General features: G+C 37.7%; 1 protein-coding gene across 5 annotated transcripts in view; it reads right to left on the reverse strand.

Annotated features, from left to right (window-relative positions):
* Positions 1–22,221, reverse strand: part of TOPAZ1 (testis and ovary specific TOPAZ 1) — a 102,527-nt gene extending 80,306 nt beyond the window's left edge. The window contains exons 1-5 of one of the 5 annotated variants that reach the window (XM_047876596.1): positions 21,898–22,221; positions 21,262–21,323; positions 18,860–20,379; positions 8,296–8,357; positions 7,475–7,602 (exon numbers count right to left, since the gene is read on the reverse strand). In XM_047876596.1, coding sequence (XP_047732552.1) covers positions 7,475–7,602; positions 8,296–8,357; positions 18,860–20,379; positions 21,262–21,323; positions 21,898–22,102 — 1,977 coding nt within the window. In that variant the 5' untranslated portion in view covers positions 22,103–22,221. Of the gene's footprint in view, positions 1–7,474; positions 7,603–8,295; positions 8,358–18,859; positions 21,324–21,891 lie in introns of all 5 variants that reach the window. The other 4 variants (XM_047876595.1, XM_047876594.1, XM_047876593.1 and 1 more) reach the window with 4 other exon arrangements.
* Between the last annotated feature and the right edge of the window lie 3,459 nt (positions 22,222–25,680).

A 25,680-nucleotide genomic window follows, 5' to 3' on the forward strand; every position in this document is an offset into this window, starting at 1 on the left:
CAGTCTAAACTAACAATTTGATTTATGGTGGGGGCCTCAGGTCATCTGGTATCCAGCCTGACCTCTGGAGGGTATGGAGAGACTGAGTGATCGAGGTCAGCCACACAGGCAGTCAGACATGCCAATGTGACTGACCCCAAAAAAGACTGACCAGGGCTCAAGTAAATTCCTTTGGCTAGCATTCCTCTCTGTGTTGCTATGCATCATTGCTGGGAGAAGCAAGCAGTGTCTACATGGCTCTACTGAGAAAGGACAGCTGGAAACCTGTGCCTGGTTTCTCTTGGACTCTGCCCTATGTGACTCTTGTTTGTGGATTTTAATGTACACTCTTTCACTGTAATAAAATGTAATCTCAAGTATTAATAGCTTTGCTGACCTCTGTAAGTTCTAGCAAATCACCAAATCTGAGGGTGGTCTGGGGGGCTCCTGAGCAGCATCTCATTATATTATGTGGATAAAATGTGATAACCCATACTAGGCATTTAACAGTGGCTGGCTGGCTGGCATTATGATAAAGGCTGAGTACATACTGGCTGTTATCATCAAACCATTAAGCAAGTACTTTGTAAGATTCTTTGTGTTATAAGACTCTTATAGCACTTAAAGACTTTTCAAATGGAGTCCATATTCAATATGTATTCAACAATTATTTGTGTTATTACTCTGTATCAGCCACTGGTCTAGGTGCTAGAGATTTAGTAGTAAGCAAAATGGACAAAAATCCTTGCTTTCATGGAGCTTCACTCTAGCAGGAAGAGATAAACATAAAAAAGTAAATGTGCAGAATGTTAAACCATAATAAATATAAGAAAGGGGAATATGAAATGTTGAGAGAAAGGAGAACATTTGAAGTTTCAGGTTGAATGGCCAGGAAAGTTATCTCTGAGAACACGAAACCTGAGTAAAGATGTGAAGGAAGTATGAGAACCAGCTGTACTATTTTTAGGAGAACATCCAGGCAGACAAAATAGCGAGAGCAAAGGCCCTGAAGTAGGAGAAAGCCTACTATGTTTTAAGAACAGCAAGGAGGCTAGTGTGGTCAGGGTGAAATGGATATGGATAGGAGTATAAGAGATCAGAGAGATAACAAGGTGGGGAAGGAGTACAGGAGACAGATACAGGGCACTACAGGTCACAGTAAGGACTTTGGCTTTGAATCTGAATGTCATTAGAAACTAATGGAGAGTCTGAAAATAATGACATGATCTAACTAATGCTGTGTCAAGAATAAACCACAAGAGAACAAAATTAGAAGCAGGAGATCTACTAGAAGGTGACTGTAATAAATCAGGAAAGAGATGACCCTCACTTGGGTCTGTGTGGTATTGGTGAGGGGTGATGAAAAGTGGACAGTTTCTAGACATCTGATGGTAAAGCCTGCAGGTTTTCCTTGCAGTCTGGGTATGGACTGAGAGAAAAAGAAAGGAAATCCAAGATTTTGAGTCTGAACAATTATAAAGGATGGAGTTGCCATTAACAGAGGAGAAGATTATAGGAGAACTAGTTTGTGGTAGAGGAGGGGATATATAACAGAAGTTCATTTTTTAAAAAATTTAAAAAATTCTTTCTTAATTTTTTATTGAGATATAGCTGACATACAATATTACATTAACTTCAGGTGTACAACATAACGCTTTGGGATTTGTACACATTACAAAATGATCACAACTGATCTAATTACCATCTGTCACTATACAAAGTGAATACAATATTAACTATATTCCCTATGCTGTAGATTGTACCCCCTTATTTTGTAACTGAAAGTTTGTACCTTTTGACCACCCTTCACCCATTTTGCCCCACCACACCCCCCCCCCCCACTCCTGTCTGGCAACAACCAATCTGTTCTCTATATCTTTGAGTCTGGGTTTTATTGTGGTTGTTGTTTTGATTCCAAATAGTGAAATCATAAAGTATTTCTTTTTCTTTGCCTGACTTACTTTACTTAGCGTAATACTGGTAAATAATACTGCAATGAACACAGGAGTGCATGTATCTTTTTGAATTAATATTTTTGGTTTTTTTGGATACCCTGTAGTGGAACTGCTAGATTGTATGGTAGTTCTATTTTTAGTTTTATTTAGGAACTGCCATACTTTTTTTCCATAGTGGTTATACCAAATTACACTCTTACCAACAGTATACAAAAGTTTTCTCTGTATCTTTTTCTCCATATCCTCACCAGCATTTGTTATTCCTTGTCTTTTGAATAACAACCATTCAGACAGATGTTAAGGTGATATCTCACTGTGGTTTTGATTTACATTTCCATGATCATGAGTGATGTTGAGTACCTTTTCATGTGTCTGTTCACCAACTGGATGTCTTCTTTTGGAAAATGCCCATTTAGGTCTTCTGCCCATTTTTAAATCAGATTGTTTTTCTTTGTTATTGAGTTGTAGGAGTTCTTCACATATTTTGGACATTAACCCCTTATCTGATATATGACTTACAAATGTCTCTTCCCGTTAAGTTGCCTTTGCATTTTGTTGTTTGGTAGTTCCCTTCTCTGTGCAGAAGCTTTTCTGTTTCGTGTGGCCCCATTTGTTTGGTTTTGCTTTGTTTCCCTTGCCTTTGGAGTCAGATGCAAAAAAACTTTGCTAAGATTTATGTCAAGGAGATTACTGCTTATGTTTCCTTCTAGGCTTTATGGTTTCAGGTCTTAAAGTCAAGTCTTTAATCCATTTTGAGTTAATTTTTGTATATGGTGCAAAATAGTAATCCGTATTCATTCTTTTGCATGTAGCTGGCCAATTTTTCCAAAACTTTTTACTGAAGAGACTGTCCTTCCCCCATTGTATGTCCTTACTTCCTTTATCGTAAATTAATTGACCATATATACTTGGGTCTATTTCCGGGCTGTCTATTCTGTTCCACTAATCTATGTGTGTTTTTATGCTAACACCATACTGTTTTGATTACTATAGGTTTATGGTATAGTTTGAAATCAGGGAGTGTGATACCTCTGGCTTTGTTCCTTTTTAAGACTACTTTGGCTATTCAAGGTCTTTTGTGGTTCCATATACATTTTAGAAGTATTTTTTCTTGTTCTGTGGAAAATGCCATTGGAATTTTGATAGGGATTGCATCAAATCTGTACATTGCTTCGGGTGGTATGGTCATTTTACCAATATTAATTCTTCCAATCCATGGGCACAGAATATCTTTCCATTTATTTGTGTCTTTAATTTCTTTCATCAATGTCTTATAGTTTTTTAAATTTTTTCAAATGTTTATCTTTGAGAGAGAGGGATAGACAGAACACGAGTGCAGAGGGGCAGAGAGAGAAAGAGAGAGAGAGGGAGAGAAAATCCAAAGCAGGCTCCAGGCTCTGAGCCATCAGCATAGACCCCGACACAGGGCTTGAACTCATGAACCATGAGATCATGACCTAAGCCAAAGTTGGATGCTTGACCAACTGAGCCACTCAGGCACCCCAATGTCTTACAGTTTTCAGTGTAACCTATAGTTTTTGGTTAAATTTATTCATAGGTATTTTACTCTTTTTGATGTGCCCATAAATGGGATTTTTTGGATTTCTTTTGTTAATAGCTATTATTATACAGAAACACAACAGATTTTTGAATACTAACTTTGTGTCCTGAAACTTTACTGAATCCATTTATTAGTTCTAACAGCTTTAGTGGTGGAGTCTTGAGGGTTTTCTATATATAATATCACGTCACCAGCAAATAGTGATGGTTTTACTTCTTCCTTTCCAATCTGGATATCTTTTATTTCTTTTTCTTGCCTAACTGTCCTTGTTAGGACTTCCAATGCTATGTCGAATAAAAGTAGGGACAGTGGGAATCCTTGTCTTGTTCTTGATCTCAGTGGAAAAGCTTTTAACCTTTCACTGTTGCATATGACATTAGCTGTGGGTTTGTCATATACAGTCTTGATTATGTTGAGGTACATTCTCTATCCACTTTGTTGAGTTTTTATCATCAATGGATGTTGAATTTTATCAAATGCTTTTCTGTATCTATTGAGATGATCATACATTTTTATCTTTCATTTTGTTAATGTGGCATATGACATTGATTTGATTTGCGGATGCTGAATAATCCTTGTATCTGTGGAGTAAATCCCACTTGATCATGGTGCACAATCCTTTTCACGTACTGTAGAATTCCTAAGGTTGAATTTGATTTTGTTGAAGGTTTCTGCACCTGTGTTTATTAGGGATCTTGGCCTGTAATTTTCGTTTTTTTGTGGTATCTGTGTCTGGTTTTAGTATCAGGCCTTGTAAAGTGAGTTTGGAACTGTTTCCTCCTCTTCAGTTATTGGAAAAAGTTTGTGAAGGAGGGTAGGTGTTAAATCTTTGAATGTGTGATAGAATTCACCAATGAAGTCCAGTGGTCCTGGACTTTAATTTTTGGGAGGTTTTTGATTGCTGATTCAATCTCCTTACTAGTAATTATAATCAGATTTTCTATTTCTTCATAATTCACTCTTGGAAAATTGTAACTTTCTAGGAATTTATCTATTTCTTCTAGGTTGTCCAAGTTTTTGGTCTATAATTCATAATTCATAGTGAACTATAGTTCCTAGTATTTCTGTGGTATCAGTTATAACTTCTTTTTCACTTCTGATTTTATTTGAGTCTTGTTTTTGTTGTTGTTGTTTCTAAGTCTGGCCAAAAGTCTTGTCAATTTTATCTTTTCAAAGAACCAGCTCTTGGTTCCACTGATCTTTTCTACTGTCTTTTTATTCTCTATTTCATTTATTCCATTCTGATCTTTATTATTTCCTTCCTCCTACTAACTTTTGGCTTTATTCTTTTTCTAGTTCTTTCTGATGTACCATTAAATTGAGATTTCTCCTGTTTCTGGAGGTAGGCCTGCATGCTATCAACCTCCCTTTCAGAACTGCTTTTACTTCACCCTGTAGATTTTTGTATGCCATATTTCCGTTTTCATTGGTCTAGGTATTTTTTTCTCTTTTGATTTATTCTATGATTCACCAATTGTTCAGTAGCATGTTGTTTATTCTCCACATATTTGTGATTTTTCTGATTTTCCTCTTGTAATTTATTTCTAGTTTCATACAATAGTGGTATGCTAGATGTGCTTGATATGCTTGATGGGATTTAAACCTTCTTGCATTTAATGAGACTTGCTTTGTGACCTAACACCTTATCTATTCTAGACAGTATTCTGTGTGAACTTGAGAGGAATTTATATTCTGCTGCTTTTGGATGGAATGTTCCATATATATCTATTAAGTCCATCTGGTCTAAAATGTCATTTAAGGTTTATGTTTCCTTACTGATTTTCAGTTGTTTTTTTTTTTAATTAAAAGGATATTTTTAAATATTTATTTACTTCTCAGAGAGAGAGAGAGAGAGAGAGAGAGAGCGAGCGTGCAGGAGTGGAGGGGGGGAGCAGAGAGAGGGAGATACAGAATCCGAAGCAGGCTCCAGGCTTTGAGCTGTCAGCACAGAGCCCAATGTGGGGCTTGAACCCACAAACTGCGAGATCATGACCTGAGTGGAAGTCGGCTGTTTAACCAACTGAGCCACTCAGGTGCCCCTGATTTTCAGTTTTGATGACTGATGTAAGTAAGATGTTAAAGTCCTCTACTATTATTGTATAGTATATACAATTATATTATATACTTTGACGCTCTTATGTTGGGTGCATACATATTTATAAATGTTATATTTTCTTGCTGGATTAACTACTTTATCATTATGTACTGCATCTCTTTGTCTTTAATTACACTCTCTTTTTTAAAGTCTATTTTGTTTGATACAAGTATAGCTGCACCAGCTTTTTGTTTCCATTTGCACTGAACATCTTTTTCCTTCCCTTTACTTTCAGCCTGCGTGTGTTCCTACAGCTGAAATGAGTCTGGTAGGCTGTATATAGATGTTTTAGGAATTCAGTTTGAACATGTTAAGTTTTATATGTCTAATTGGACATCCAAGTGGAAAAATCCAGTAGACAACTAGACATAAAGGTCTGCAGTTCAGAAAGTTCAGGCTGCAGTTATAAATTTGAGCGTCTTAGCACACAGATGGCATTTAATTCAATGAGGTTGCATGAGACCATTTAAAGAGCAAATCTACATAGGAAAGAAGAACACATCATGGTCTAGGCTCTAGGTCATTCTAATATGTAGAGGTCAGGGAGATTAGGAGACACCAGCAACATTAGTTGGGAAGTTGCAGACAGAAAGGCAAAAAGTATACCAGGCAAGTATGTTTACCCTGAAAGTCAGGGTTTCAAGGAAAGTGTGATCAACTGTGACAAATAATGATGACAGGTTAAGTAAGATTAAGACTGAGAAAATGTTCATTGGATTCGGCAACAAGGAGGTCAACCAGAGAGTTAAAGGATAATTCTGGTTGCAGTAAAGGCAAATATCTTTGGAATGGGTTCAAGAGAACTGGAGGAGAGAAACTAGAAATAGTGGGTATAGATATGCCTTTTGAGAAATAGGGTGACAGCTGGAAAAAAAAATGGGACTATGTAAAGGTTTTTGTTCTGTTTGAAAATGGGAGAACAGCATATTTATATATTGATGAGAATAATCCAACAATAAAAGAAGAATTACTGCAGTAATATTTTGAGAGAGAGAAGAGATGGACTTTAGCACATAAGTGGAAGGAATATCCTTGGCTAAATCACCTATTGTAATTGAAGAGAAGCTGGAGTTTGGGGAGCAGATGCAGGTTAAGTGGCTAATGTTTTGGTAAGGAATCAGGATGTTCTTTTCCAGTTACTTCAATTTTCTTGGAAAGTAGGAAACTAGGTTGTTAGCCATGAGGATGAAAGAGGAGGAATAATGAGAAAAAAGAAAGTATGAAATAGTTGCCTAGGAAGTCAAATGAATTATGCAAAAGGTCAGGACAATCATACACATTTTCTGGCAGAAAACAAGAACAAACTTTATATCCAAACTTTTCCCCATACCATATGCCAGTGGTATGTTCTGCCATCGTTCCAATATGCCTTCTGGATCTGTGGTTAAATAACTGCTGTGTGCATTCATAGCCCTTGAGCACTAGGATATTCTTAAATTTTAAAGATCAAGTGATATTCAGAACTTTGTGTTTAATGAGGCAGAAAAATAAGTAATAATTTAGAGACTTATGTAGGTTTGAGACCAACTTCAGGACACTAAAAAAAAACAAACAAAAAAACTAAATAATAATTAAACACCTTATTTTCCCAGACATGTGAAACTTGTAAATAGTGTGCTTATGCAAAGCATCAAACAATATATCCTTAGGAGCAGAATGATGCAATTCTTTTCCTCAATAAAAAGGCGTTACACTTGTTACCTGACCACACTGTTATGATGAATTTCTGTATTATAACTATTTAGACCAAGAAATAAGAAAATGCAGAAGATTCCCACAGTACCTTTTCATCCAAGTCTGAACTACTGACAGCATTGTTAAGATGAAATTCTGCATTACCACTGTTTAGACCAGGAAATAAGAAAATGCAAGAGTCTCTTGTACCTTTTCATCCAAGTCTGAACTTTTTATGTGTTCACTGAAGTCTTCCAGATTTTCACTTTCAGAGGTCTCATTAGTAATTTCCCCTAGGGAAATGTTTTCATCTTTGGAATCATGTTTTATCTCATTTGCTGAAAAGAAAGAATACTCAACTGTAGAAACTTCAAACAGTGAAATAACTAAGTTATTCAAAGATTGTTCTAAAAATGAGTTAGAATTCAGACTCTTTTAAAGTCCAATGTGACAAACATGAAGTAGTTTTCAGCAAACTATACAATTATTCCTCCCTCTTTCAAAATAACTCCATTATATTAGATATAAAAAGAATGGCCCTAAGACAAACTGAGATATATCAAGATAAATTTAAGAATGTTTCTTGATTACATCCAGTTATTTTAAATATGTTTTTAAAACTTTAAAGTACAATTAACTTTCAAAATATTTCTTGTGAAGACCCAGGTATTCAAACTTATGATTAACTGTAAATTACAAAAAATTATAAAAAGGATTCAGATTTAAAATGTGATAAGGTTTAAATACATACTTCCATTTAAAAATAATGCCACCAAATTTCTAAGGTCAATGATCCTCTCTTTTGTAGGTAAAGCTGAACAAAGTTACTTACTAAATAATCAAATGGAAAATCTCTCAATCTCATCTGTCAACCAAGCAATAGAACTGAGGAAAACTGACAAACTATAAAACATGTTTTAACAAACTCTAGAATGAGAAGCTTCCAATTTAATGAATTCATTTTGGCTAGGCCTGAATACAGACACAAAATGATACTTCAATATACATATTTTGAAAACGTCAAATTTTACCTGCTGATAAGGAAGCACAGACCTCTGACTTCATCAATCCTGAATCCGGTACAGGAAGTTCTCTATTATAAAGCAAACAGAGCTTGAACATTATAAAGGATTCTACACAGATCCACTTCTCTAAACATTATATATTACCAGCTTTAGTCGCTGGTGAGGATCAGCTCAAGTTCTCCAAGGACAGTGTATTACACTGGAGGTTCAGAAACCCAGGACACCCAAGTAGATTCCTCATTTGTTTCTTTTAATCACACACATAAGCCACAACTGTTCGGGAGTGCTGCCATTCAAACTGCTACTCAGGGAGAACCCGATGACAGTTCTAACAGTTCTAAACTATTACACCCATACTAGAAGATGTTTAACTTCTACTCTGAAGTTTATGTATGTACAGCTTACTGCCAATGTAAAAAGGAAGACAGTTGGACAGCTGTTTGAATCTTTTTTTGTAGTCTCTAAAGACCACATATGGTCTAAAGGTTAAGTGTATAGAGATCAGAGTTAGATCAACCTAGGTTCAAATATCGTTCTGCCGCTTAACTGTGTCAACTATGGCAACATTATTTCTTTCAGTCTTACCATATCTGTAAAATGGGAATATCACCTACCCATGAGGTTACTGTGAGGATTAAATGAAGTGTTTTTAAAACCAATAGCATAGGGGCGCCTGGGTGGTGCAGTCGGTTAAGCGTCCGACTTCAGCCAGGTCACGATCTCACGGTCTGTGAGTTCGAGCCCCGCGTCAGGCTCTGGGCTGATGGCTCGGAGCCTGGAGCCTGTTTCCGATTCTGTGTCTCCCTCTATCTCTGCCCCTCCCCCGTTCATGCTCTGTCTCTCTCTGTCCCCAAAAAAATAAACGTTGGAAAAAAAAAAAAAAAGAAAAAAAAAAAACCAATAGCATAGACTCAACAAATGAAAACTACATTTATATGAGCGACAAATGGCTAAACATTTCTCCATTTTTAAATATTTAGAAATATAAAAAAGAATAAAATATAATAAACGCCCATAATCCCACCATTTTTTTCATTTAATAAATTCGTTTTATTAAACCTAGCCTACAGCTCTACAACCGCTCACTGGTCCAAGATTACTTCCTACTCAAGAAAGAGAAAAACTAAACAAAGTATTTTATACATCATTCTTTAAAGTCTTTGGAAAACAGGAAGTATTTGCTCCCTGACATAAGACCTAAAACAACTGGAAACATATAGTTTAAAGAATGGAAAAAATAATAATATGAACAGAAGGCTCATACAATTTGACATCATGAGCAGAACACATCCCCAATCCTGCCCATTCATATCTGAGAACTGTCATGTCCTTCTCTGAAATAAGAAAGAAATCAGGTATCATTCTTAACTCCTACCTATGATTAATCAATCAGATTAATCAATCTTCACTTCCTAAATCTCTCCCAAATCCACATCCACTCCTGTTTGAAGTCATCATGTCCTTTGGCCTCATTATTACAATAGCTCCCCGCCACACCAGAGCTACAATGATTTTTAAAATGTAAATCTGGTCTATTTAAAAGTCCTTTGGTGAATCCCTATATGCTGTTAGGATAAAGTTCAAACTCACCATGACTTCCAGTTTATCTAGGGTGGTCTATTTAGTCCTGTTGTCTTGGCTTAAATTATTAAAAGCTCCTCACTTCACTCTCAAAAGTTTTGCAGTTCAGAAGACAGATTCTATGGTCATCCTATTTGTAAAGGATGTAATGTAATGACTGAGCTTTCTGCACATTTTGTAGCTTTATTTCTTGCCATATGAACCCTAAGCCATGGAACATTACCTCTGTTTCTCAGTTGTGGCATACCTTTCCCTGTGGGCCTTTATACAGGCTATTACTCCTATAACAAAATTCTATTTACTTTTCTTCACCAACTGGCTAATTCTTGGTAATTCCTTTAGTGTTCATCTTAAATACCATCTTGAAAAGAAGTCCTTAACATCTCACACTTCTATTATAGTTTACTGTACTTGCTTAAATATCTGCCTCTCTTGGTGGATCAAAAGCTTAGGGAGGACAAGGCCCAGATGCGTCTTGTTGCCCTCCATATATACTCAGCACCTGACATCTTCGTAGCCAGGCACCACAGGGAGACCCAAATGAAGATGCCTCTCTTCTGTCTAGGAACTCCCAGTATATGGGAGGCTCACATACAAGCAGACGTAATACACTGAGATAAGTGCCAAGAAAACTGCTAGAACAAATTCCTAGAGTACCATCTCAGATGAGACTTGAAGGATAGCTGAATAAAAAGAAAGGGACTTGCAGATAAAGTAACATAATGCAAAAGGACTCAAGTACATGACATACTGTAGAAACCACGGGCTGCTTGCTGTGCATATGTTATTACCCTTTTCCCCCCCTCCCCCCCCGCCCCCCAAAACCATATTTGTCAAAGAGAGAATGGATGCAATCCACTAAAGAGCCTTAAAAAGACATGCCAAACAATTTAGACTCTATCCTCAGGTGGGCAGAAAGCCACTGAAGCAATGTAAGCAGTCACTAGCAGATCAATTTCTATTACAGACTATCACTACGGAGGAGGATAAACAGAGAGTTCAGGGAGAATTAGCCAGGAGCTCATTACAATAATCTAGGAGAAAGATGAATAAGATAGCAGCAGTGAGAAATGAGAGGAAGGAAAAACTGTGAGAGATTAAAGTAATAGCATGAATACGATTAAGTGACTCAATAAATACACAAGAACTGAAGGATGTTTTTGCAGTTTCTAATTATCCTGAAAGTTACATTCTCACATAGGTATAGCTCCAGACACATAGGAGGTTATATCTGCAAACAAAACAAAAACCATAAACAGGCTATAATATAGCAAGTATACTGCTTCAATTTCAATTTCAAAGTACTATATTAAAATAGTATTTTTAATATTGCTGGTATAGTTTATAAACATGAGAAACTTTTTACTATGAATAAGTAGCTCACAGGAAGGTAAAATTGTACATGCTGCTCTTGTTAGAAGTAATTTAATTTTGTTTTGAAGATGAGAAACACAAAGAAATTAAATTCATCTAAACTAAAAAAAAAAATAAAGCAACACTGTAATGCACATAAATATTTTACAGTTTTGTACTGCTGTAATGAAAAGGTACAGCTCTCCCTCGATGGAGTGGGAAGGTTCAAAAAATGAAGGGGAGGATGAGGAAAGGAGAGAAACGAACAGACCTGAGTGAAGCTATAGAAGTACAGAGAAGCAAAAGAGATTTGAGCAACAAGGAGAGGGAAGGAGAGGGGAGTAAAAGAGGTTTCTGAAGAACGACACGGATTACATCAAGTTTATCCTCCAACCACAGCATTTTGTAAGGGAGTGATGAAGTTTAATGGGTTCCACCCAGGACTTGTTTTTTTTTTTTTTTTTTTTTTTTATAAAACACAATTTAATACAAAATATGATACTACATCTCTTATAGTAGGGAAAATATTGTTTTTATAAATCTGTTTCACACACTCACAAGTACGTACTGGATTGTAATGCAAAACGTACCTTTGCTATGGGTAACTGACAAAAAGTTGAGCAGGACTGCTCTAGAATTATTACTACCAGAACAAGTCTGAGAACTATGCCCAAGAAAAATTCAAAATGTTATTGCTTTCTTCTGAGATGTTAACTAGCTGACTTGAGGTCAGTGTTCACTTATTTACACATTCACATACTGCTTCTAAATAGGGCTGCTACAAATTTACTGAGGCAATTATTCTGTAGATAGCAGTGGCCAAAAGCAGAGAAATATTATAGTATCCAATTCATTGGGCCAGAGGTTGCCTGGCCTGATGCCCTGGTGTGAGGTGCTAGGTCTCTTGCTACTACAAATGAGTATTCCATAAAGTACAATATCATATATTCTGGCAAAGACAAAAAAAAAAAAAACAACAATGGTTTATGTGACCCAAAAGAGAAAAAAGTAAAAATAAGAATGACACTTCTTCAAACTGCCCCACCGCCACTTTAGAGAGGAAATGACGGAGAAAAGAGATCAAAAGTAGATTAATGTTCTGTGGCAATCTGTAGAGTAATCAAATTAAAGTCTTACAAATAACCAAAATGGCCCTGTTCTAGCAGGCTGTTTTGGGCTGAGGAGCAAACTTCAGAGCAAGCTACCCTGGGTTCAGATCCAGGCCTTACTAACTTACTAGCTGTGTGTCCTTTGGAAAATTAAACACTTTGATTCAATTTTAAGGAGGGCTAGTTTTAGAGAAACTGAACAGACATTTTTCCTAAGAAGACTCAGAGATGGCCAATGAACACATGAAAAGATGCTCAATACCACTAATCATCAGAAAGATGCAAATCAAAATCACTTCATACCTGTCAGAATGGCTAAAATAAGTAACACAAGAAATAACAAGTGTTAGTGAGGATGTAGAGAAAAAGGAACGCTTGTACAATGTTGGTGCAACCACTGCGGAAAATAGTATGGAGGTTCCTCAAAAAATTAAAAATAGAAGTACATTATGACTCAATAATTGTACTACTGAAAGAAAATGAAAATACCAATATATGCACCTCTATGTTTACTGCAGCATTACTTACATTAGCCAAGATAAGGAAGCACCCTAAGTGTCCATCGATAGATGAATGGATAAAGATGTAGTGTATACACACAGGAATATTACATAGCACTAAAAAAAAAAAAAAAAAAAAAAGGAAGAGGTCATACTATTTGCAACAACATGGATGGACCTACAGGGTATTATGCTAAATGAAATCAGTCAGACTGAGGAAGACAAATACTATATGATTTCACTCATATGTGGAATCTAAAAAACAAATGAATAAACAAAAAGCAGAATGAAACCTATAAAGAATGAACTGATGATTGCTACAGGGAAGGGAGGTATGGGAATGGAAAAAGTGGGTTAAGGAGAATAGGAGATACAGGATTCTAGTTATGGAGTGAAAAATTCATGGGAAGAAAAGGCACAGCAAAGGAAATATAGTCAATGATATTGTAATACTATTGTAAGGTGACAGACGGTAGTTAAACTTGTGGTGAGCATAGCATAAGGTACAGAGATAGTGAGTCACTACGCTGTATACCTGAAACTAATACAACATTGTATGTCAACTGGACTTAAAAAAGAATTAAAATAAAAAGGGCCAGTTTCAACCTCAGAATTATTCTACTAAAAAAAATAATGTAAGTGATGTATCTAGCACAGGGCAGACACCAAATATCAGTTCTGATAATTCAGTGTAAAATTTTGCACTATAGATTGTCTCAGATATTCAGTGGAAAGGCAGAATGGAGCAAGGTAAGCTTCCTAAAAGGCTACAGAATCTAAATATACAGGGAGAGAAAGAATGTCTTCTAAATCATCTGAACAACCTTGGTGCCAGGCATTTTTCCCTCTAGAAGTTTGTGTTTATTATTACCAGCTCCAGAAGGTACAATGCTCTTTATGGATTTAAATCCAATTTGCAAAGGTGGTGTAACTGGTCCTCATTGATCACCAGCATTAGTCCTGTCCTGGTGACTTCAATTTCTGATGCTCAACTTTCCAACCATCTTAATCTGGCATCACCCTATTTATCCAGTTTTATTTCCCAGTACTCATCAACACCTATTTGCTTTAGAAAGAAAGGATTCACTGTCTTCATTTACATATATTCTAATCTAGATGCTTGAGGCACAGCCTACTATGATAGAAATTTAAAGTTTAATTCTCTCCCTTCCCTCAAAGTATGAGGGACTGGGCTTGCAAAGGTAAATGAGACATGGAAACCTCCTACCCTCAAGAAGTCCAACAGTTTAATAGGCAAGAGACATGTAAGTTATTACTATCATAACATCAGTGCCGTAATTGTGATAGGAAAAGGTGCTATGGGAACAGAAAGGGCTCCTAACTCTGCCTAAAAGAGTCAGGAAATGCTTCATAATCTGCCCTCTACAACCATATTCATATTTACCTTTACCTTATGCCTACCTTTTCTTCATTTTCTTCCCCCACCAATTTTTTTTCCTTCTTCCCCTTTGTTAAATCTAAATCAATCCAAATTTCAAGGATCAGTACAAATTCTGACTTTTCCAAGATACCTTTTCATCCCTCTTTTCTAAACTACTAGCATTCTTAGTACTTCAGTTTATGTGTTTTTGTTTCAGGCACATTGATTTTTCCTTCATACCTACACAGCAATTCCCTCGAATGCTTGGCAGATTCTTAAATCTCAATGATCCACTGTATAATATCACTCAACTTATATTTTAGAATATAATAAAATTGTGATTGAAGATAATCCTACGTTCTAGGTCAGCACTATTATAGACAATCTCAGGCTAATGTATTTACAGGCTAATTCAAAAGTTTTATCATTGTCAAAAATTATGCATTACCAAGCTCATCAGTTCAAGTGTTAGTGGATTAGTTCCAATATGCTTCTGATAATTTGGGTTTTAATATGAACTCTATCCATTGTAGAGATCAAAAATGAATAAGCATTCTAACATAACATATACATCTTACAAATTCTCCCTAACCAAGTCTGAGAACACTTCCTCCAACAACTGAATCAATTCAGGCTTGACTATGTTTTAACAGTAAGAAGCAGTCCAGAGCTTCTGACAGTATCTGCCCTAACCCTCCCATACTTTTTTTTTTTTAATTATTTAAAAAAAAACCTTTTTTTAGTGTTTATTTTTTGAGAGACAGAGTAAGAGTGGGAGAGGGGCAGAGAGAGAAAGGGAGACACAGAATCTGAAGCAAACTCCAGCCTCTGAGCTGTCAGCACAGCAGCGCCTGACACAAGGCTTGAACCCATGAATCACGAGATCATTACCTGAGCCGAAGTTGGCCACTTAACTGAGCCAGTCAGACGCCCCCTAACCCTCCCATCCTTAAGTTCTGTTCCTGTAAAATACAAACACGGTCTAACAGGCTTCAACCTCTTAGTGTCTTAGAGGAAAAAGTAGTATATGAACCAGCAACTGGTTGATAAAAGGGACAGTTTTGAAATTTGAAATTATATTTTAAGCTTCATTTAGTTCTAGAATCATTAACAACTTTCTGTCCAACTATTAGCAGACCCTCTGTTTATCATACCTCCATTTTTCCCCGTTAAGGTTGATCCTAGCACTGTGGATGATTATAAAACGGGTATTTCTATTGCAGAAAAAATATTAAAATAACTACTGAGGGGACACCCGGGTGGCTCAGTTAGTTGAGTGTCTGACTCTTGATATCAGCTCAAGTCATGATCCCAGTGTCATGGGAATGAGCCACAAGTTCGGGTTTGCACTGAGCATGAAGCCTGCTTAAGATTTGCTCTCCTGAGCCAAAGCATAAGAGACTGTTAAAAACTGAGAACAAACTGAGGGTTGATGGGGGGTGGGAGGGAGGGGAGGGTGGGTGATGGGTATTGAGGAGGGCACCTTTTGGGATGAGCACTGGGTGTTGTATGGAAACCAATTCGACAATAAATTTCATATATTGAAAAATAAATAAATAAATAAATAAAAACTTGGAAGAAAAAAAAAAAGATTTGCTCTCCCTCTCTCTCTCTCTCTCTCTCTCTCTCTCTCTTTCCTTGTCTCTCTCTTTCTCCCTCCCTCTGCCCCTCTCCCCGGCTCACACTTTCTCTAAAAAAGTAAAATCAAATAAAAAAAATACAATACAATGCAATAAATAACAACTGAGGAAATTTTCAAGTTTACTTGAAGACCAAAATTTCAGAAGGAGATATGAAAAAAAAAAAGCCAATGAAAGTATAATTGGCACTTCTGAAATAAAGGGAAATGAGGTTCAAAGACAATCAGAAAAATTATCTGAAGTAAATTTGATACTGCAAACCAAAACGGTTCACCTTGTCCAGGAAAAACTGACACATAATTACCAATCCCAAGACAGAAAGTAAGAGAAACAACTGATAGCTGATAGGAGGAAGACAGGTGGAAAGGGAGAAGGAGGAGGGGGGAGGGCTAGGAGGAAAAGGCAGCAGTGGCAGTTGAGAGAGGAATGATGGGAGAATTAGGTTTGGCTTCAGACTTCACAACGAAGTCAGAAAGCAGGCTGGAATGACCATACAGTTGTAAAAAGGAAAAACATCAACTGAAAATTTTATACCCAATTTGCCTACACAACAGTTGTTCTTATGTATCCAAGATCTTAAAGAACACAGCAATCATGAACTCTTCTTGAAAAAAACTGCTCTGAAATCTATCCAACTAAGAAATGAATCAAAATAGCCAAAGCAGAGGAAAGCACAAAGCATAATGGTAGGGACTGAATCAATTTAAATATATAACTAAGAGAGTCTTTGGGAATTCAGATTATTGAAGAGAATGTAAATGACACAAAGCTTAACAATATAAAACATTTTTTTAAAACACAAAAGTTGGGGGCAACACTGGTAGAAAAGCCAAAGTGTACAGTTATGCTCATCTTTCATGTTTGGAAAGCAAATGCTGCTGTCTGAAGTTAGAACATAATTTTTAAAAGTCATGATAAAATTCAAGCTATTAAATAACATTTCTTAACTTTAGAGAGAGACTTTTCGAAACTAATCTCTTGTGATACAGAAGTATATTGTTTCAGCAATCCCTTTAGTTTCATTTTAGTTCCCCTTCCCCTCAATCGAGAATAAATACAATTAAATATTTTTACTAAAAAATAACAATATAATTTTTCTAAAATATGTCTATGTATATGCCTAAATAGATGTCTGAAATGATGACTACAAATTGTTAGCAATTGATTTGTTATTTTGGATGGTAGGATTACCCCCCTTTTATACTTTTAATGTAATGAACATGTATCACTTTTTTCAAAATCAGCCATTATTCTAAAAAAAAAGAATAGAAAACAAACTTCCTAACAATTCACATTTCTTTCTACCTTTGGTGGTAGCTTACTGTCAACATCTTATTAGCTAACGGAGATGTCTGCTCTATTTAAATGCAGGATTTGCTCTAATTTCCCTTTGTATTCCTCAAAAGAAGTGTGGTATACCAAAAGTTAAAATCACCTTCATTAACTACCTCCTTTTGAACCCTTACTCCTCACTCAGTGCCATGCTAAAACCAAAATCTCCTCTTTGATTTAACCCACATAATCCAGAAGCAAGTATCTTCCCCTTTAACAGATAAGGTAAAATAATTTGCCTAAAAGGTCCCATAGCTGATAGGTGGCAAGAAGATTAAAAAACGATAAAGACTATAAAGGTCAAGTTCTCAATCATTAAATTTTTTCTTTTTTTAGCACTAATTCTAAAGTAAGACAGGCCTCAGTTCATAGCCAGATGTTATTAGCAGTGTGACCCTAGACAAATGACAACTTGTCGTCTTTATTTTTCCATCTTTGAAATGGGCAAACTATCATCCTATCTCATTATACTGCTAAAAATACATAATAAAGCTTAGTCTTCCATTTGGCAAACAGAAAGTACTCGATTTGATAAGTTAAAAGCTCTCGAGGGGCACCTGGGTGGCTCAGTTGGTTGGGCGACCGAGTTTGGCTCAGGTCATGATCTCACAGTTTGTGAGTTCGAGCCCCGCGCTGGGCTCTGTACTGACAGCTCAGAGCCTGGAGCATGCTTCGGATTCTGTCTCCCCCCTCTCTCTAACCCTCCCCTGCTCATGCTCTGTGTTCTGTCTCTCAATAATAAACATTAAAAAAAATTTTTTTAAAAAGTTCTTGAAACACTAAAAACATCAAGAATGTATCACAAAAATAACTAAGTAAAATGTATAAATACCAAAGAGATTTAAGTAATGTAACACTGAATCTTAGTGGAAAGGGTTTTCATGTTTCCTTTTGAGTCTGTTCACAAAACATTGCATTATTCAAGTGTTGTAACATATAGATTAGAGCTTGAAGAATCATAAAAGCTTAGTAAAATATGACATAACATAAAATAAAATTTGGATCAACCAGAATAGATCAAATTCCTGAGCATGAAGGTTACTACTTGGTTCCATTTACAGTTGCCTTAGGCAAAATTGCCCTCTTTGGGGGCTAAACCATCATTTAAAACCATCACCTTAAAAGTAGAACCATCAGAAAAATTTTACGTCATTTTCTTCTGAAAAGTGGTTTAACTTTTGATTCTACTCTCAAGTCCTAAATATGTCAAATAAACCTTTCCAAGGTTTCTGTGTTCCTTGAAAAATGAATTTTTTATCTAACAAGGAAGACACAGAAAATGGGTTAAAATATACAGTACTGTTCTTAGTAACTTGGCTGAAATAAAAGTATATCTGCATATTTGTAATAATTTAAGAACATAGGAAAATAAATTTAATTGGCTTTTGAAAGCATCAGTGTCAGTAATTTACAAATCACCATTTTAAATTCTGAACTGCTAATGTGCCCATAATATTCAAAATAGAATTGCTTTATTTTGACTCTAAATTTTAGCATAATGACATTTCCAGGTTTCAGCAGTAATGTGTTGTATTACATTTAGTAAATAACTGTATTAAAAACATAATGGAGTTTCAATGATCACTGAATAAATCAGTGATACCTAAGAGCAGAAAGTGCTTTTGAAACCCCCAACAATAATCTGCACCAAAAGGCATACTTTAACATGCATACCTCAAGTCATCGCTTGTTTCTTTTTTTTCTGGAAGTTCCACGTGCTTAGAGTCTGTTGATTGGTGCTCTTCAGCAACAATGGGCTCCTGGCTTATCATAGGGACCTCTGAAGTAAATGAGAGCTCCCCTTCATTGGAGACCCCAAAGAGATCTGGGTCATCTTGAATGACATCAATTAAGAGGACATCATCTTCATATGCTTTCAGAATATCTGGAAACCCCATTTTAATTTCTGAAAAGTTCTTAGTCATTTCTCTACCACTAACTTCAGAGAAAACTGGTTTGAATGTTTCTTGTTTATTAGAGAAGGCACAACTTTTCTCCATACACCCAAGATCACAAGAAAAACTATTTCTTTCAATTGTGAGAGAAACAGCTTCCTTATTAGAAATAATATTGCCTGGTTCAGAGATGCAGTTAGATGGTTTAGTATCATTGCTTTCCTTTAAAAAGTTTGGAGAAACACCACAGGAATTCTTACACATGCATGAGTCAGAATCAGCTTGCACTGGAGTTACACTACTTTGTATACTCAAAGACTGAGGTCCCGATGTTACTGTGGAGACATTTTCTTTACTCCTACTTTGTCTTACCTCTGCTCCAGATAAATTGTCAAGAAGTTCTAGGGGACTATATGCATCTCTCTCTGATGACCTGGCATTTATTTCTTTTCTTTTTTCTGTTTTATTCTTAAGTAATGGAATTTTAAAATTAGTCAGTCTTCCTGTGTTCAATATTTTAACCAAGTCTGGAACCACAAGTGTTTGCTTAGCAATGCATGCTTTTCGATGAATCGTTTTGCCTACAGAGTTATTTGCTTCCTGGCCATCCTGTGAAGCCACTGTCAAATTAAGTTTTGTTAAATTCCCTCTATCTTTTTTTTTACTTCCTGTTAAGTTCTGAGTCACATTAGTTAGCGGAGTATCTTCATCAGTATTAGAAACTACCTCTGACCCACTTCTGCTCCATTCCTCTGACTTCATCTTTTTACCATCATCAATTGTAGGTTCCTTTATAATCGTCAAAGTAGGCTCTACTGCAGAGACTGAAGACAAACAATTTAAATTAGAATTCAATTTTTCTTTGCTTGAAGATTCACCATTTGTTTTTGTTATGGTACTCTGTAATGATAATTTAGAATCAATTAAGTGAGTTTGATTTGTTTGGTGTTTAAGAAAATCATCTTGCCTAAAACTTTGCTGAGACCCAGGAAGAAAGTTATTTGAATCTGGCAAGGAAGACTTTTTCCAACACTGGGCAGATATTCTAGCACATGAATAACAAGGCCAAGTTCTTTTACCAGTCATCGGTATTGTTCTGTGACAGCCTGACTTCGATTCTTCAGCTTCATTTCTCAAGTCTTCCTGTGAAGATCTCTTTTCAGTAAGATGGCAATCACTAGATAATTTCACTACTGAGCTTTGCATTGACTTAAAATACTCTTCCGGCTCCATGCCTTTAAATCCTAAGGGCTCTGGAGTGTTCTTTGTTTCTTCTTCCACAAGTGGCTCAAGGGTTTTCTGAAACATAGCATTTACATGATGTTCAGGACTTGGTTTTTTTCCTATTTCTGGAAGACTTAATAAATGATCCATTGGGGAGAGTGTATTATGGTTTACTTTTCTCAAAACTTTTAAAGGACTTTTTTTAGCCTCTAAAGTCTCTGCTCCTTTGCCCTCAGCACCTGTTTGGTTGTCTTGTAACACCAATTCAGATTTGTTATACACATTACAGCAGTTCATCTCAATAACCATTTCATCTCCTTTTTCAGACACTTTCATCCTTTTCCTGGGTTTTCTCCCAATGTTGTTCTCCTCTATTGAATATTTATTTTTTTCATTTTGAAGGCAGGAAAGCAAGCCATTAATTTTACTTTGGTGTAAATCAGCTTCTTCAAATAATAACCTATTTACTCCCATTAAGTTTTCTTCAGTCTGTAAGAGCTGGGGAATATTATTTGTGTCACTCTTATCTGCAAGACTCCTGAGGTTTTCTTTCTTTAACTTCGAGGAATTTTCTGGAACGTGCATACATCCACCATGAGGTTTATATGCAAGGTTATTTCCATCATTACAACCCTTGGAATGGGGGAAAAAATTGTAATCATGTAATTTTAAAATGGAATTCTTTTCTACTCCAGGTGACAAGCTGTTACAAGAATATTTTGGAGTATTCTTGTACAGTTCATCTTGGAATTCAACCTTAATATTTTGTGTAGCCTTACTGTCAGTTATTTTGAGAGGTGGGCTCTCTAAGCTTTTAAGTTTTTTAATTTGAATTCTTCTTTTAATACCTTCTACCAAACTCTCCTTACCCAAAGACTGCAAGAAAGCCATACTTTGAAATTCACTGCACTCCACTGTTTGGAAAGATTCCAAACTGGTTAATGATTCCTTTCTTACCAGGTCAATCCCTGGCTGTGGATCATGACTTGAAGCTTCAGTGACTTTTCTTTTTTCCTTGGCTGATCAAAACAACAAAACATACCAGAAAAGATGTTTATATTGAGGAGGAAAAAGCAACACCACTTAAAATAAAAAACTGTGAAGCCATCCACATTTATTTCCCTGAATAGCTAGCTGTATGGGAATATACTTCTGTTTTCAAATGAAAAACCTAATTTCCGCTAAGGAACTCCATACAAACCCGTATAAATTCCAAACCAGCTGAATAATCGCTAGCATCAACATCACTTCACAGTAGCCAAAATGGACCACTGATAGGAATTCCTCTGAAAGTAATTCTGACCGAGGGCTTCCGGTCAATCACGTGCATCGGTAAAGCTCAATGCAAATTCAAGCTACACACTAGTGTGAAACAACAGGGGGGCAGGCTGAGATGCAAACGCTAGAATGCGAGTGATCTAGGAGGCCTCTCTTACTGGTCCTCCCGGCTGCAAGGGGAGCTCCGCCTCCTTCGCTGCTTCTAAGCCCTGGGGGTCTGACGGGCCCGAAGCCCCCCCCACCCCCGCCTACCCTGGCCCTTCTCCCGCCGCCGCCTCACGGCGGCCTTCCCAGTCCCATACGCCTCACCCTCACCCGACTTGTCACTTTCCACCTCTTCTCTCCCAGACGCTCGGGCCACCATTCTCCTCTTCTGCCTGCTCTCCTCGCGTCCCGTGGCCTCAGGCCCACAACTTCCCGCTTCGCCTGGCCCTGGCCGCCGGCCTCGCTTCCTCAGGCCTCGCGAGTCGCCTTCACGCCCGGGGGCCGCCGCGGGGCCCGAGGGCAGCGGCGGCCGCATCCGCCCTAGGCGGCCAGCCCAGTCCACGGCCAAGGCCCACCGAGGCCTGCCGCACCCACTCACAGGAGCCCACCAGGCGCGCGAAGGCCGCTCCCGCCACGGAGCTCCTACCGCCCTCAGCCCCGCTCCGTGCCGCCTGCAGTCTGGATCCGGGGGCGGAGGCGGAAGCGGAAGTGGGGCCCGCGCTACCTCCTGGGCAGGACGGGCGGGGCCCAACGGGCGGAAGTGCCCCAAGCAGGTGCGGGCTACGCATGAGGGCCTCATTGCTTGGGTCTGTGGCCCGAGTCGCCTTCCTAGGCCGGAACCTCCAGCAGCCACTGGGGGCCCTTTCTCTCACGTGCTGCCCCCTCCTGCCTAGCCACTGGCAAAGATGAGTGTCAGCCAGTGGCTTCTAACCGTCCCGTCCTCTGGGGTCCCGTTCCTTCAGCCTTCACAATATAATCACCCACATACCGTATAGACACCTCAAGCTTCAGATGTGCAAAACTGAGCTTAATCCTTCCTCGACAAGCTTCCTCCTCCTGTGTTGGTGGATGTGCCACTGTCCACCCATTTGTGTAAGCCAAGAATCTAGAAACGATCAGAGACCACTTCTTTCCACTTCATTCGCCACAGCCACATTCATTACATCTGCTTGATTCTACTTCCTGTGTTTGCCTCTTTGCCATTACTTTGGGCCTGGCTCTCAGAATTTGACCTACAGCATCAGCCTCCTAAATTGTATTCATGCCTCTGTCCTTATGTAACCAAACCAACCTTGAGTTTGCTACTTGGTGAGCCAGAAACTGCACCACGCAAAGAAAAGTTCATTTGCAGCAAATAAGGAGATAGTGGGAAGTGGCTTCCAAAGCCATGACTCCAAGAACACGGGTGAATGGGTTCCTTTCATTTAGGGTTAAGTTGCATATTTAGATAGGGAAGCCTTGTCATATGTAGGGTAGGTAGAAGTTGTCCATGTGCCTTAAGGAAACATGCCTATACATACGTCGTTTGTTATATAAATGAGGCTGAGGATCCTTCTGGGGTTGAGATTTTATTTATTTATTTATTTATTTATTTATTTATTTTTATTATTATTTTTTTAATGTTTATTGTTTTTCAGAGAGACAGAGTGCGACCAGGGGAGGGGCAGAAACAGACACATAACACACAGAATCTGAAGCAGGCTCCAGGCTCTGAACTGTAAGCACAGAGTAGGACACGGGGCTCCAACTCATGAACCACAAGATCATGACCTGAGCTGAAGTCAGACACTTGCTTCACCAACTGAGCCAGCCAGGCACCCCTCTTGGGTGGGGATTTTAGTATTATGATGAGTTAAGGTAATCATCAGTTATTCTAGAGGTCATAACATGGTCCATCTGCACAAGCATGAGTCAGAAGTTAAATTCAAACTGGTCTGGGTGGCCTGGGCTGGCTGGAGGTCTTAGGGCAGTCACTATGGCTTAAGGGAAGTTTCACTTCCCATTTACCCAAGTTAAGAGAGGAGCTGGAAAAAAGAGATTAAGGAAAAATGTGGAACAAAGGTCAGTGAATACAAGCAGGTGTGAGGTAAAGGTCAGGTCTTGGTGTCCGGCAGGTGACACTTGTGGTATTTCGGTGAGGTTTCCACCTGCTGCCAGGCCTTGCCCTGCCCCTCCCATGTCAGAGATCCTGGCATTCCCAGATTGGTCCTTCATGAACCTCCTTTACTTAGAGACTAAAATAGCAGAAAGAAGTCCAAACCTTTTATGGTTCTCTCTTGTGGCCACTGAATATTTAACAAATTTTGTCTCTTGTTGTCCCTGTAGGGGAAAAGTTGTACTTCAGTGGAAAACTATATGTAGGAGTCACCCTTCTGCATTATCTGATTCTGATTCTATGGGACATATCTTACTAATTTTAAAATAAGTGGTAGCAATACAAAATAATGGTCTATGGACATGCAAATCCTGTCTTATCCTCAGTTGACTTCCTACTCTCACTGTGGAAGAAGCCAGTTTTGCCTCAATTGGCACATTCATTTCAATATTCCTGATCTGTGTGTCTGTTTTTTAGACTTATCCTTTGAACTGGTATTTATAAAATCTGCCTAATGAGAGAAAGTTAGTACAAGTTCATTTCTATGAGACATCTCTATGAGAGTCATGACTTTATCTTGTTTTTTGGAAAACTATCTTCTAACACCACACATATCCTGCTCTTTATATGCTGTGTCATGCTTATGTGTCTTTACATGCTAGTCCTGGAAATTCTTTTTTTGCTTTTCTGCTTGGTGAACTACATATTCTCCTTCAAGATTTAGTATGAGGATCACCCCTCAAGGAAGCTTCCCTGCTACCCATCTCCTTACGTGTGTGTGTGTGTGTGTGTGTGTGTGTGTGTGTGTGTGTGTGTTGGAGGCAAGGAGCATCAGGTATTCCTGCCTGCCTGCTAACACATTGCTTTCAGCTCTTTCTATCTCTTTCAGGGCAGATTAATCTTTGTTAATCTTTGCATTTCGTATGTTTTAAGATAAACTTGGTGATTTTTAACACAATGTGTGTGGACGTTAAAGGCTGCTGGGTATGATGCACAGACTACTATGGCAGTTTGGATGAGCAGTTTAAGAGGAGTATCCTTAGGAGTTTCTATAAAATAGAACTCGGGTAAAGGAGGTGTAAATGATCTAGAAACTTCCCTTGTTTCTTTCTTCTTGTGAAAAACCCCCAGTAAAAGGGAAACCAGTTTAAGAATAACAGAATAGAAAAAGCTATTTTAGGGAATTCAGGCTACATGCTTGTTCACTTTGTGCCTCAGTTTTCTCACCTGTAGAATGAAATAATAGCGTCTCCTGAAAGAAACCAAATATGTTACCCAAAATATGACTCTTTGACATAAAAATTATCTGGAGCTGAAGACAATTAGGAAGTAGCAAATACAGAAAAAGCTTTCTCTACCTCCCTCCCCTTGCCCTCTGCCTAAAGGCAGGATGTAAATTCTGCTTTACTGGAGATGACTCTAGACTTTACCACCATAGAGCTGGTACTAGAGGAATTTTCAAATAAACCTTACTCCATTAGTTTCTTCCCATATATTGATCTTCCTGTAGTTTGCCACTCTAGGAAGACTAAAACCATTTTCCTTGGTCCTGCCACTTCTAAACAAAGTTATTGTTCTTTGTTGAAGATGATAGCATCTTATAGGCCAGAGTTCTAAGCCATCACTTTGAGTTACCCTTTGTTGAGGTTTCTCCTGCATGATGTACACTGTATTCATTAAACTGTTTTTCTCTTATTAATCTTTTTGTTAAAGACCCCCAGTGGAGGACTAAAGATGCATAGAGTTTTGTGTGCAAATATTTGTAAAGCACTTAGAACAAATGCCTAGTAGGTTGTAAACATTAGGTTGATTTGTTAAAAAAAACTTCAATACATCAAAAGATAGATTCTATATAATTCTGACATTTATTGCCTACAAAATTTTTTTTGCTACTAAGATCTCAATAAAATAAAAGATAAAAATTCAAGAATCCAGCTTCTTTGGTCTGAATAAAAACAGATGATCTTAAATACAGCTATAGACCCAAGAATTTAAAAACTTTTATGACCCATAACTGT

The sequence above is a fragment of the Prionailurus viverrinus genome, chromosome C2, assembly GCF_022837055.1.
Source record: "Prionailurus viverrinus isolate Anna chromosome C2, UM_Priviv_1.0, whole genome shotgun sequence".
Taxonomy (NCBI): domain Eukaryota; kingdom Metazoa; phylum Chordata; class Mammalia; order Carnivora; family Felidae; genus Prionailurus; species Prionailurus viverrinus.